The sequence below is a fragment of the Elephantulus edwardii genome, unplaced genomic scaffold (genome assembly GCF_000299155.1).
Source record: "Elephantulus edwardii isolate Elephantulus edwardi_28Jun2011 unplaced genomic scaffold, EleEdw1.0 scaffold00015, whole genome shotgun sequence".
In the NCBI taxonomy this organism is placed as follows: domain Eukaryota; kingdom Metazoa; phylum Chordata; class Mammalia; order Macroscelidea; family Macroscelididae; genus Elephantulus; species Elephantulus edwardii.
In genome coordinates, this window is record NW_006399765.1 from 8,693,647 (window position 1) to 8,707,742 (window position 14,096).

A 14,096-nucleotide genomic window follows, 5' to 3' on the forward strand; every position below is an offset into this window, starting at 1 on the left:
TTTCATGTGCCTTTACAGTGATTTCATTCATATACATTGTTTTATGCAATCGTTCATTTACATTGTGTTTCATACAATAATTCATATACCTTCTATTTTACATTATTTTTATACCTATTTATTTATAAAATTGGAATACTTTGAATGCATTGCTTTTCATACCAGATCCTTCCCATTTCTCTCACCATCTCCAACCAAACTGTGTGACCCCATAGTTAATTCACCCTGCCCTGCACATCCTCACCTCTCTCCTTCCACACTCCCTCCCCTTGAATCCTCATACATCTCTTTATTTAGGTCCACACAAACTGTAGGCATGCTGTTTGCCCTGCCCTTTCAGCCATTACCAAGCACAAGTGAGACGCTTAGAAACTTTATAAGTTCTTAAAGTTCTCAGAAAAAAAGGAGGCTTTCTGCCCTTATCACACTTTGGTCATTTGCTGTGCATTTACACTTAAAATGGTGATTTACCATAGCATTACTGCGCTTGCTCAGACATGGCTGCAATGTGGATAAAGCTGCTTATGATGTATATAAGGCAGCTATAGGTTAGCATAAATCTGCCGGCTGGGTATACACAACATATTATAGGATCACAATGAGTTGATAGAAACTTGACAGCACCCAGCAAAAACAACATGATGAACATAGAATATTTAAAATTTATGAGGATTGAATTCTTTTTTGATTCTTGATTAAGTTTCTGTCCAAGAAACCTCATTCCCAGACTGGTCATAAGTTCACCATGGTTACTTGAAAAAATGTTTAGAATTCGGAAATGTTGCTTATAATTATTTGCTTGCTCACATCCTTAAAATACAGACAGATAAAGATAAGAACCAAGACCTTTGTTATAGCTATTAGAAATTCCTTGCTCTGAATGAATTGTTTTTATCCTTAGACTTTAAGATAACTTTTTTTTAGTTTGTCATCTAATAGTTCTGTTTTAACCAGCAAAAACGAATTATCCAAAGATGAATTCTCTAATAAGCACAGTACTTACTGTGATTACTTACTAATTAGTGGTGATCAATTTCATGTGAGTTTTACCACTACTTGGATGTGGTGAAACCCAGGTGGAATTGGTCACTACTGATTAGTAAATAAAAACTCATATGAACCTTAACTGTCCCAGTGTATCTTGTTTTTGCTGGCTAATGGGCCCCAGTATACATTTTGTTGCTCTTTAAGTCTTTCTGTTTTGGTGATACTTGTGACAAATAATCCACCTTCATTTTATAGTTACCAGCAGTAAATCTATAGCAGTGGTTCCCATAGTATGTTCTACATCTGAATCATCTGGTAGTTGTTAGGTTCCACTGAATTGGCTCAAATTTGCAGCTACTTTCTGTACAACAGGAGGAAGCATTGCCTGCTTCTGCACCATCTTTATAATTCTGAGTTGACTGTGGTGGCCACTGTGTATTTTTAGTGCCTTTGAACATAGATGCTCATCATCTAGCACTATATTGATTACGAATGTAATCCACTAGGATCATCATTACTAGAGAATAGTAAGTAGGTTTTATTTTCTTATGATCCATGAAGATCTTCGATGACTGATTTTAAGTAGCTGACTAGGCCTTTCTTCCTAGTCTGAAAGTTCTTCTTTTGCAATATGAATGACCCTGTTGGTATATGAAATAGCAGTGATTAAGCTTCCACCACTGTAGCAACCTGAATGCAGCCATTGAACTGAAAGGGAAGTGTGGGATTACATGGAGGACTTGAGAGATACACATTTTATATCCTGTTCTCCAGTTTCTGATTTGGTGTCTATGAAGTGAACTTGTAACTTGGTTTCTTAACACATTCTCAGGATTTGGTGATGCTACTGTTCTGTGCATCAGACTTTGAGAAACCCTGGTCTGCAGTGAACAAGGCACTATGTGAGAGAGAAATGGTATGAGGCGTGGTGTCTAAGCTTGAAGAAGCTGCCTTTGAGTTGAGATCTGTATTTTCTTAAGGAAGCCTGAGGTTTTCTCCCCATCTGTTTCAATGCAGTATACAGTATTTATCTAATCTTTCTCAGTCTCCCCCCCACCCAACACCGATGTCAGTCCTGTTTTACAACAGTAACACTATGCAGTATTTGCCCTTTTATTACAGATATTTCACTCAGCATAACGTCCTCCAGGGTTACCCATTTTGAATAATATTTCATGAGTTCCTTGTTTTTCAGTGCAGCATAGTATTCTATTGTGTGAATATACCAGAGCTCCTCTATCCATTCGTTTGTTGATGGGCACTTACGTTGTTTCCAGCTCCTTGCTATTGTGAACAAAGCTGCAATAAACATGGGTGTGCATATATCTGCTTGGGTGGCAGTTATGATCTCTTTGGGGTCTATTCCCAGTAGGGGAATTGCGGAATTGCTGGGTCAAATGGTATTTTATTTGCAACTTTTTAAGAAAGCGCCATACCACCTTCCACAATGGTTGCACCATTTTACACTTCCACCACCTGTGAATAAGGGTTCCAGTTTCTCTACAACCTTGTCAGCATTTGTTGCTTGCTGTTCTGTTAAATTTTGTCGTTCTTACTGGGGTGAAATGGTATCTTAGTTGTTTTGATTTGCATCTCTCTTAGAGCTAGGGAGTTTGAACATTTCTTAGGTGTTTATTGGCCATCTGCATGTCTTCTTTGGTGAAGTGTCTGTTCATATCCTGTGCCCATTTTTCAGTTGAATTGTTTACCTTATCTTGTTGTGGTGCTCAGGTATTTTATAAATTCTAAATATAAATCCTTTATTTGATAGGTCATTACTAAATACTTTTTCCCAGCCTGTGGCTTCCCTTTTTACCCTGTTGGAGAAGTTTTTGGATGTGTATAGGGATTTGATTCTTAGAAGGTCCCATTCATCTATTTTTTTTCTTTCTTTTTTTCCATTCATCTATTTTATCTTCTCCTGGTTGTAGAGTACATTCTGTTTTATGAAAACACTTTTGATTAAAAATATTGAGGTGGAAATGTCACACAGCTGAATTGCTGGGTGGCAAGTAGCTTGTCACTTTGATTTGGTGTGGATTGTACATTAGTAATTATGAATAAGGCCTGGAAATGAATTGCATTCTACTGTCTCAGCTTTCTGAATGGTTTTTTTTTTCTTGTTGGGTGGGAAATTAGTCCTGAAATTAAAAATTTGTTCATCGGTAATCTTGGCAAGATTAGAACATCACTACCACTGCTTTTTTTTTCTTCTTCTTTTACCACTGCTTTTTTAAAATCCTTGAGCCATAAAGAGAATATTTGCTTTATGGATGGACTCTAATATACCAAATGATAACTTGACCTGTGTGCAGCTAATGGACACTTTTACAGTTGGAAGTCTGATTTGAGAAAAGATTTTGGATTAGCAGCTTCCATTTTCTAGCAGGAGTGATTCTTGTTGCACTGTTTTTAAAAAAACAATATTAAATTTGCATTTAATAAATCATTGATCATTTTACTTTTTGACCGTTTTCCTCCCCTAATGGGATGAATTGAACAGAAGGTAATATTGCTGTTGTTTTGATAGTCTTTATTTCCAAATGTTGAATGTGAACTTAATTCACATTCAACATAATGGATTTAGAGATTAATGGAACCTTCCTGAAAACAAGATGGCTTTCGCAGCATGAGTTTTGTTTTTCTCTTTCCCAAATTTAAGAGATACTACTACTTATAAACTCAGAAAATAACAAACTATAAAAAGTAATTCACTAACAATTAATAAATCTACATTTTCTTCATTCTTCTTGTTCTTCTTAGTCTAAATTCAGTGCAGTTCTTTTTTTCTTAAATTAACCATTATGAAAATGAATTCTCTTTTACTTGTATGGATAAAAAGACAGCTTACTGTGTTTACTGACCAAGAAATGAAGGCCATCGTACTGTTCATCTTATGTGTAATTAAGGCTGAATGTGATTCTTAGTCCGTTTTTTTTTTAATTCTGAAAAGTTCATTAAGCACTTACTAAGCTTCCTCATGGTCATGATTTGAAAAGTTGCTGTTTTTTGTAAAACTGTAAATTAAAGTCATGTTATCTTCTTGAATTTTAGGTACTTACACTGTGAAATTTTATGATGGAGTAGTTCAGACTGTCAAACATATTCATGTCAAAGCTTTTTCCAAAGATCAGGTGAGAAATGTGGTTTTCCTTTGTGGTATGAATATGGCTAACATTGTACCTTTGTTTATCAAATAACATATCACATATTAACAGACATCACATATTCCATGTGCCTATGATGAAATAAGTCTTATTTCCTCCATGTAATGTAGTTTCACCAGAAAAGAAATTTTCAGTAATTGTGGAATAGGTTTTGTTTTTTTATTTTAACACAGATTGTCTATTTTACCTAAGAGTGCCACTACTTGGGTATTGCTTCTTGTTATTTGTTTTCCTCAGAAGTGTCTGTTTGTCATTTTTCCTCTCATTGGCCTCCTCTCAGAATGTTCACAGATTGCAGGGAACTTGTGTAAATCTTTGAGGAAACCTAGAGCATGATTTCCTTCTTATCTAGGTTTTAAAACTTCAGCTTTGGACTGTGATCCAAGCTGGTTTACGGAGGGACCATTTGGCATGAGTTAAAACAACCGTGTACCTTGGTTGTTTTTTGTTTGTTTGTTTTTCAATTATTTTCCTGAGTTGAAAGTAATTCTATTGTATTTTTCTAGTTACTATGTGTCCCCAAACACATGGCCTGAGTTTTTATACTCTACAAAGGCATTTAGAAAAAAGCATTATCTGCTTTCTTCCTGTTGTTTCTTCTCCTCTTCAGTTTTTCATTTTATGTTTAAATTAAATAGTTGAGGGGAAACGCAAGATCAATATTTGGATCTCTGGATTTGGATTTTTTTAGAAAAACCTTTTTTATAAAAAAATTGTGATTTTTTTTAACTGATTATAAAAGGGGAACAACTATTGCAAAATCATAAAAATTTAATCACTAAGGCATTCTAACTTATTCCTCCTTATTGAGTGGTGTTGATATGACAGTTTGGTGCTTTTATCTTTTCTTGTGCTGATCAAATGCTTCTGCTTGTCATTTCCCTGAATATGTATTTAAACATTTCCAAGGATCATGAAATGTTGAAAGTAGTATAAAGGAATATTTACCTTTTATTGTTTTTCTGAGGAGCTACCTGATTATATAATACTAACCTTAAATTTTACAATTTTTGTATTAAATTTGTGGAAGACTTACATTATGAATTTGTCCAGAATTGAATTATATCCAGAATCTTTCCAAAGGAATTCCAGGGCTCCAAATAACAAACATTTAACTGTTTACTAGTGCGTATTACTCAGTAAGTTGACTGATGGCCCTCATAGTGCTTTGGCTTCTAGGTGGATGCCTTGCCTAGTGAGGGTTTGTAGGAATTCCAAATCTTAACTTCCAGCTGCCTCTTAGTGTGCGCCGCTTTTTCCAAAAGGGTTTTGTTACTTGACTGAAATGGCTTCTGAGATTTCTCCAACCCTAGGAATCTGCTTATGTTACAATCACTCACAAATAGAAACTTAAAACGTATATAATAAAATTGTAAAGCTTTATATTGTTAAAATATAAATATATAATAATAAAAATTATAAAATACTTATAAAAATTATCGAAACTTTATTTAATATGCTATTTTAAATAGAATACCCATAATACATTTTTTTTGTAACTTCTTTAAGTGACAAAAATAATACACACTTACTATAGAGAATTTGGAAAGTACAAATAAGCCTAAACAAGCTAAAAACTCTACAGTCCCATTATCTAGATAGAATTGTCCTGAATAGTTTGGAGTATATCCATCCATATTTTTTGTTAAGCTTCTATCTGTCCATAGTTGCGTAGCATATATACTACTGTTCTAACAGAATTTTGCTGAGTAATAGGGTTGCTGTGAGTCACAAGTGACTCTACAGCACATAACAACAACAATAGTCTTTCCCCAAGTTCAATTTTTTTTACTTTAAACCACCAACACGTGGCACCAAACATATTATACTTTGTGTTACCAGTTCCTTAATTTTCAGCCGTAAAGGATATTTATACACCTGAGGATGTAACTCTGATTAGTCTGTTAGAAAATTATATTTTGTTCTAATGTTAAACATGCAAGTCTTTTGACCCAAATTACCAATGCACTCTGCCTTTCAAGAATGTGGTTGAGCTTTATATTTCTACCGTCTGTTTCTGAGAATGCCTGTTCTCCAACAGAGAACACAGAACTATACTTTCAGAATAGTTTTTGAGACTTAAAATATGTGCTTTTAGGCTCTCACTCCAAAGGACACCTTACTTGCTTTTCTTTATGGAGCAATTAATCTTGTATCTGCTATACATTTAGGCATTCTTTCCTGCTTCTGGAAAACTTGTGTACTTACTGTTTATTGCGGGAGCAGGATGGACAGTCTCCTCTGGTGCAATTTACTGTCTCCAAAACCCACTGGAGGGTCAGCTATGGGTCACTTCCAACTTGACAGTACACAAAGACTGTATACTAGGTGCTAATGATCTCACATGAATATGATATGGTAGTTCCTGTTCTTTACAGATCTTGAAAAGAGATACATATAGAAATAAACTTAATTTTAGTTTCTGGGGAAAAAAAGGAGCTTTCAGTGCTTGATTTTTTTTTTATGATTCAGAGATAATAGAACACAAGGCTTTAAAGTTCACTTTTTTAAATTTTCTGATTTTATAAGGAAAAAGATTTCTCTTCTTTAAACAACTTTTATTAAGGATTATTTTTACAGAAAATAATTTAGAAAGAAAGTAACCAAGAACCAGTATTTTCTTTTGGTTGGATAAAAATGAGGATTAGCTCAGGAACATGGAACGTAGCCTGGTAGGCTGAATGCAACCTTTACCTAGTAGAGGAAGGAGGGCCTTCCAGTTGGATGATCTTTATAGGTTTTTTTGTTCATTCTCTAGCTACCACTTTGAGTTTTTTTCCACGTGATCTAGTACCTATATAGTTATGAAGGTAGGATGAGAAGGACAGAGTTTGCATTTTCTTTTTCTTAATTATTTTTTTTGTGTGTGTACCATCAAATCGGATCTGACAGATACAGGAGGAGATTGCCCCTCCTTCTCCAGCAGAGCATCTGGTGAATTTGAACCGCACACCTCTGGGATTGCAGTGCAGCTTCTTGCTAGTAGGCCACCAGAGCTCCCAGAGTTTGCATTTTCTTAGAATACCTTTGAAAGATTCCTTTCTAGACAGGATCCCTAGGATAATTATTTCTATGTCTCCTTACCTGTTTCCTAGCGACTTATTGAAAGAGAAGAAATTGAATTTAAGTTACTTTATTTAAGCTTAGACTTGATTTGCAAATGTCCAGAGTGGTTTCCACGTGCTTTGCATTATATGACTTGGGATATGTTATCTTTTAACTTTTTTGCTTATCTTTACAATATTGTAGAAAACCTCTTGGTTTTATAATTGCAAGTAGTCATAAAATGTTTAATTGCTATCTTGGTTATTTTAGAATATTGTGGGTAACACTAGGCCCAAAGAAACAGATCACAAAAATTTTTCATCATCTGATAAACGCGAGAAGTTTAAAGAGCAAAGAAAAGCCACAGTCAACGTAAAGAAAGATAAAGAGGACAAAGCTTTAAAGACAGAAAAGAGACCCAAGCAGCCTGACAAAGAAGGAAAACTGTTTATCTCGGACAAGGGGAAAGTTTCAGAGAAAAGCCTTCCTAAGAACGAGAAGGAGGATAAGGAGAACATTTCAGAAAATGACAGGGAATATTCTGGAGATGTTCAAGTGGATAAGAAACCCGAAAATGACATTGTGAAGAGTCCTCAAGAAAACTTGAGGGAACCTAAAAGAAAACGAGGCCGACCCCCTTCCATAGCTCCTGCTGGTGAGTTTCCTACATGGGCTCTGCAGTGAGCAATGCCTGAATGTTTTCCTGTGGCCCTTTGTAGTTCTTTATAATTTCTGTATTTCAGTCCTTTGTTTTGTGACTGACTTGATATCTGAAAACAAGTTGTGTCTTTGGAACTAGATTCTAAGTGAGACATGTCACCAGGTAAACATAAATAAGGAGGCATATCCATGACTGAGCTTCTGAGGTGGTAGAACTGTCCTCTAAACACTTCAGCTTATAAAATGCAATCTTTTAAATTTTGGGCTTATTAATAAGCTAAGGCTTATTTTGAAAAGTCTCATTTTAAATAAGTGTAATAGAGCCTGGGATCAAGAAATAGTGGGTTGGAGGGGTTTTCCCCCCAAGATTTTGGTTTATTTTTGCTATAGGAATTGTAACGGGTTTAGTGAGATAAATGCGAGTCCCCTACTTTGAAGGTGGCTGGATTCAAGGAACATTAGAGTGTCTCAGGTGCATTTTGAAATTGAATTCTTTTGATACTACTTGTAATCTTAGCCAGTAGACTTAAGAGAAGCTATGAAATTGAACTTTATGGAGACTAGTTACAGTTTATAACTTTTCACATTCCAAGTAGAAAGCTGAAGTGACTCGTTGATAAAAATCAAGATTACTGGTTGTAGATTTAGGAAAGAATACAAGTTGAAATTTGAAATTATTTTTTTAAAACTCAAAAATGAATTCTGTCCTAAATTGCTTCCTGAGCCCACAGGTCAGAGACATAGTTTCTGGACTGCGTGTGATTAAACATGAAGACTACTGCTCACGATCATGTGGTAGTGGCCTTAAAACATACTTACATGCATGTTCCTACTCTTCTTTATATTCTTGTGTTTACCATCAAAATGGATCTGACTGGTACAGGAGGAGATTGTCCCTTCTTCTCCAGCAGAGCATCTGGTGGATTTGAACTATGCACCTCTGGGATTGCAGTGCAGCTTCCTGCCAGTAGGCCACCAGAGCTCCCTCATGTTCCTACTCTTGTGACCCCAGTTACTGAGGTGGTGAGCCTTTACTTAGGGCCTATCCATGTCTTGTGTTTGGTTTGATTACCACTAGCCACATTTGGGATTTGAGCACTTTAGTTATGCCTAGTTCAAATTAAGATGTGCTCTAAGTATAAAATATACACTATACTTCAAATATTTGATAAAAAAGTGAAATAATTTTTAATATTGATTACATAGTGAAACGAGTTTCAGATGTAGGGATTAAAGAAAGTATACTTTAAAAATTAATGGTGCGTCTTAATTCTTTAACCATGATTTTTATTTTTTTAAAAAAAACATGATTTCTAAAATTAAAAATATGGCTTGAATTTGTGGCTCTCATTATGCTTGTACTGGACACTTGCCTAAATTTACTACCTCTCTCAATGAGATTCCATAAGAGAATTAGGTCCTAATGCCTACAGCATCTCATTGACTTCTGTAAACTGAGACTGGTACTAGTCAAGTACCACCCTTGGAAGAATGGAAGAATAGCCTGTGTTGTAGATTCAAATGAGGAATCCTGGTGTAGAAAGATTGGCGTTTTTAAATTCCTAGGCCATGCAGTATGTTACAAAAACAAAGTGGGAGAGAGAAGTTTGAAAGGAAAGGTGAAAAATGTGAACTGGTGAATTCTGATTTGTCTTCAGCTTGGTTTACCAGTACTGTCAAGTTAATCTTACTCATCTTAGGCCCATACATGTTAGAAAAGAACTGTGCTCCATAGCATCTTCTGTGGCCAGTCGTTGCAAGTAAATCACCAGGCTTTGCTCTGCTATGGATAAATTTTTATCTCCATCTTTTTGATTAGCAGCAAGGTGCATTAACCATTTGCATTACCTAAGAATCCCTCAAGTTCAGTTTGGGAAAATATATATATATATACACAGTTATTTGCAGTTTAAGCCTCATTTTGCAGACTGACCCTTTGAGGGCCATATGACATAGAGTAGGAACAAGAGGGATATTTAGTTTATTGGTTTTATCTTTTATGTAAATGTAGGATTTCTTATTAGCTCAGATCAACTTAGTAAAGAAATAGTGTTTTCTAAACTTCCTGTTTACACTAGTCCGAGAAATTTGTTAAAAACAGATTTTGGCATTGTCTCAGTCCTCTCATTTTAGGAGTGTGTGACCTGGGAATGGAAATTGTTAACAGGGTTTATGGATGATTCTTGCTTAAGAGTTTGAGGAACATGTTAAGCTTTGTTTGTATGTGGTATCAAAGAAATGCTTAGAAATGCTTGCTAAGTATTCCGCATATAATTAGATTCCTGTAAAAATTATTTAGAATGAGGTCATTGACTTCATAGCAGTTTCAGCTCCTTAGATTGTACAGATCTGACTGGAGCAGTATCTGAGCTATTTGGATAAGTCTGTTTATGTTTGTATTTAGTTTGGAACGCTATGATCTCCAAGTTCTCACTATTTGGAACAGAATAATGTTTACACTTTGGCAAGAATGGACACAGAAAGAGCCAACATAGACTAAGCTTAGTATTTTGGTCAAATTTACCTCCTCACAACTTAGTTCTATATCTTCTTCTGCAATTTGACTTGTCATATCAGAAGCTACTCATTTTAGCTGGATCTTACCTCCCTCTTTTCCCTTTCCTTTTCTTCCATCTTCCCTTTAATCACCTTTCCTGCTTTCTTCATCTTCATTTTCTCAAACCTTTGCTGTCTTCTCATGCTTTCCTGGCTTCTTTGCCTTTGTTCTCTTTTTTGCTTGCTTTTCAGATTGTTTTCTTTCTGAACTGAAGGGAACATCTTAAGTGTTAGATAAAAGCAAATACTATCCAAGGGTTTTCACTGCTTTATTATGTCAGAATTGGATTTGATAGGGAAGAGCACCATGCTTGAAAACAGTTTCTTGAGCATTTCTGGATTGTTTATAAGAGGAACTAAATGTTGACATCCTTTTTGGTTCATTAAGACTGATGCCAAAAATCTAATTTTGGAAGTAGTGATTGGGAATAGTACTCGAGTATTAGTCTCAGGGTACATATTTTAGGAATTCACTGGTATGTTGAATTTCCAGAGTATTGGTCTAGTAAAATTTTTGTTAAGATTGAAGGACTTAAAAATCCTTTTGTTTTGTTTCATTCTTATTATTGCACTTAACTTTCTTTTTAAAGCTATCATGTTGAGTGCAGGGTTTTAAAGGTGAGGATTTTGAGAAAGAAATGTCTGACTGGGGTAGGGTCATAGGAGAGACTGAAAAAAAAGATACAGGAGTTGATGCCAGAATATTAGCATCTCCCAATAAGAAAGTAGCCACTCATTCATTTACCTTTTTTCTTTTCTTCTATCCTAAAAAACTCTTTTAAAAGCCTATTGATTATGTTAGAATTTTTGATTATATCTGTGCTTTATATGTAAAAACGTAGAGCACTAAGTACTTACATATCTTTTTTTTTTTTAAATAATATACAATATAGCTGTGGATTCAAACTCTCAAACTTTACAGCCAATAACATTAGAGTTGAGAAGGCGGAAAATCTCAAAAGGAAGTGATATCCCATTAAAACGTCCTCGGCTTGAAAAAAGTTCATGTGAGTCTGTAATTTGTTTATGTATCTAAAACTTGGCATTTATTGAATCTGTTACAATCTAGTTGATTCTGACTTGTAGTGAACCAACCCATATGTTGCGTAGAGTTTTCTTGGGTATGTTCTTTATGAAAGTGTATCGCTGCTTCTTGTGCAGTGTCATAGGGTTAGACTGAACTGCCAACTTTTATGTTAATCAAACACAAACATACAAGGCAGCCAGTTAGCAAAAGAAATTCCAGAGCACAACTATGTTCATGTTGGGTTAATGGTGTCATTACCATACTCATAAATTGTACATTTGAGTTGCATTCCACTAGAAATTTAATGGCTTAGGAAGAAATCCATTTCATACGCTTAATGGAACTTTAAAAATACTAATTGATTTGTTTTTAATACTTTTTGGCTCAAATAAAAAAGAAGGTTTAAGATGGCTATAAGTAAGGTTTTTATAAGCTTTATTGATTTTGGAAGGCAGTGCATAGACTTTTAAGGTGGGAAGCTCCAAATAGATCTTAAGTTGCCAAGATTGGGATATGACCTTGACATAAATTTTCAGACCATTTGGCTTTATGTACTTGAGCAATAAAATCATTGTTTAACTACAAAAAAAAAAAAAAAAAAAATAAAATTTCAGACCATGAATCCTTTTGTAAAAGAAAGATTGAACTGCTTTGATTTAAAGCTATAAACTAAGAAAAGAGTTCATTTCATCATGATCTAACAGTTTAGAAATTTTCTGTAAAGGCCTTATAGACATTACCAGTATACAAATCTCTGGTAGGTCTTTTGACTACATCTCTTTTAATGTTTTATAGCCCAAGAAAAGACAAAAAATTACTCGGAAAACAGTGACAAAGACTTATCAAGGAGACGATCCTCTAGGCTGTCCACTAACGGCACTCCGGAGATCCTAAATCCTGACTTGGTTGTATCAGATTTGGTTAGTAAAGTTGTTACAAATCCTTTACAAGACACACCACCCAGTGCAAAGGAACCTGAAGGTGAGTCAGTTTGTTTTTGAATTTTCTTACTAACCTGGTACCTATCTTTTAAAAACTAATTTAAATCACTGTGTACTACCTCTGATTTGATATACAGTACCACCGCCACTGCCCCCCATAAGTGTCAGATGGTCTGTAAATCAAGTCACTGAATGGTAGCTGTGTTTTCTAATATATTATTCTTCACTAATGCAATAGGCAGACTTTCGGTACAGATTGAGATTTGTGTTTGATTTTGCTGATAAACCTCTGATTGTTGTGTGAGAGGCACAATACTTTTGTCTTTCTGAACTGCCAGCATTTCCTGCAATGCTTCACTTCACTAAGCCTCTTATTAACCCTTTTCTTTGCCCACAAACCTGACTGTATATATTGACACCTGTAAATCTGTGGCTTTCCCCAACAACTCCCATCATCTCTTACACAACTGTTGATTCCCAAATTAATATACATGTATATATTCCTCAGACTTCCTTTTTTCTTGTAGGTCAGTTAAAATCTCCTTTGAAACCTGGACAAGTGTCATCTGCAATAACTTGCCATTCATTTGGGGATGGACTGGGCACTCCAGGTTTGGAGTTGAACTGCAAGTCAATGGGAGAGAACACTATGAAAACAGAAGCAGCTACTTCCCTTGCTGAGTCCCAGGAGGTTTCTACTGTTACTGGTTTGTATTTAGATTTAACAGTCTTCTCAAATACATGTTCACTCTGCTTTGATTTTTTTTTTAATTATTTTTTGTGTGTGTACCATCAGATTGGATCTGACTGGTACAGAAAGAGATTGTCCCTCCTTCTCCAGCAGAACATCTGGTGGATTCAAACCATCTGCTTTGATTATTAAAAGAAAGAAAAAGACTTAATTTTTCTTTTTAATATTCTTTCACCTGTTAATAATATAAGACCTTCTGTTAGCATACTGTCTGTATTTTGTTCTGATAACTGAAAAGTCAGTGATTTGAACCCTCTAGAAAGAAAGCATTTTCCTCTTAAATATTTACAACCTCAGAAACCAAATGGAGGGGACTGTAAGTTGAAATTGCGTCAGTGTGTTCTGGTTTGGGTTAATAATATTCTACTGTAATTTTGATGTTGGTAAGTACTAAAACCTTTTCATTTCTGATATTTGTAATTTATAATCTCTCTTGATCATTATGGCTAAAGATATATTGATTTCATGTTGCAAAGAACCAACTTTTTAATTTGTTAGGTTCTTTGTTTTTTAAAAATTATATTGAAGGGGAGCTCTTGTGGCCTAGTGGCTAGGAGCTGCAACTACAATCCCAGAGGCGCACGGTTCAAATCCACCAGTGCTCTGCCGGGGAAGGAGGGAGGACAATCTCCTCCTGTACCAGTCAGATCTGATTTGATGGTACACTCACACAAAAATGATTTAAAAAAAAATACTGATTTCTGTACTTACCTTAATTTTTTTCTTTTATTTTTCTCAATTCTTAAAATGGAAACTTAAGTCTTTATGTCTTCCTAATATAAATGTTTTAAGTCATAAATTTCCATCCAGGTACTGCTTGAGCTCTATCCTATCAATTTTGAGACTGTATTTTGTTTTTTGAGGGTGAAATAGTAATGATAGATTTATTAGAAAGTTACATCGCAAAGGAAGGGACTTCCCCAATGAAAGGAAAATGTGAGAGGCTTGATACTGTCTTTTTA

General features: G+C 35.0%; 1 protein-coding gene across 1 annotated transcript in view; it reads left to right on the forward strand.

Annotated features, from left to right (window-relative positions):
* PHF20 (PHD finger protein 20) overlaps positions 1-14,096 on the forward strand; it is a 100,795-nt gene that overhangs the window by 50,180 nt on the left and 36,519 nt on the right. Inside the window, exons 4-8 of the mRNA XM_006881492.1 lie at positions 4,042-4,121; positions 7,470-7,854; positions 11,309-11,422; positions 12,238-12,423; positions 12,911-13,090. Coding sequence (XP_006881554.1) covers positions 4,042-4,121; positions 7,470-7,854; positions 11,309-11,422; positions 12,238-12,423; positions 12,911-13,090 — 945 coding nt within the window. The remainder of the gene's footprint in view (positions 1-4,041; positions 4,122-7,469; positions 7,855-11,308; positions 11,423-12,237; positions 12,424-12,910; positions 13,091-14,096) is intronic.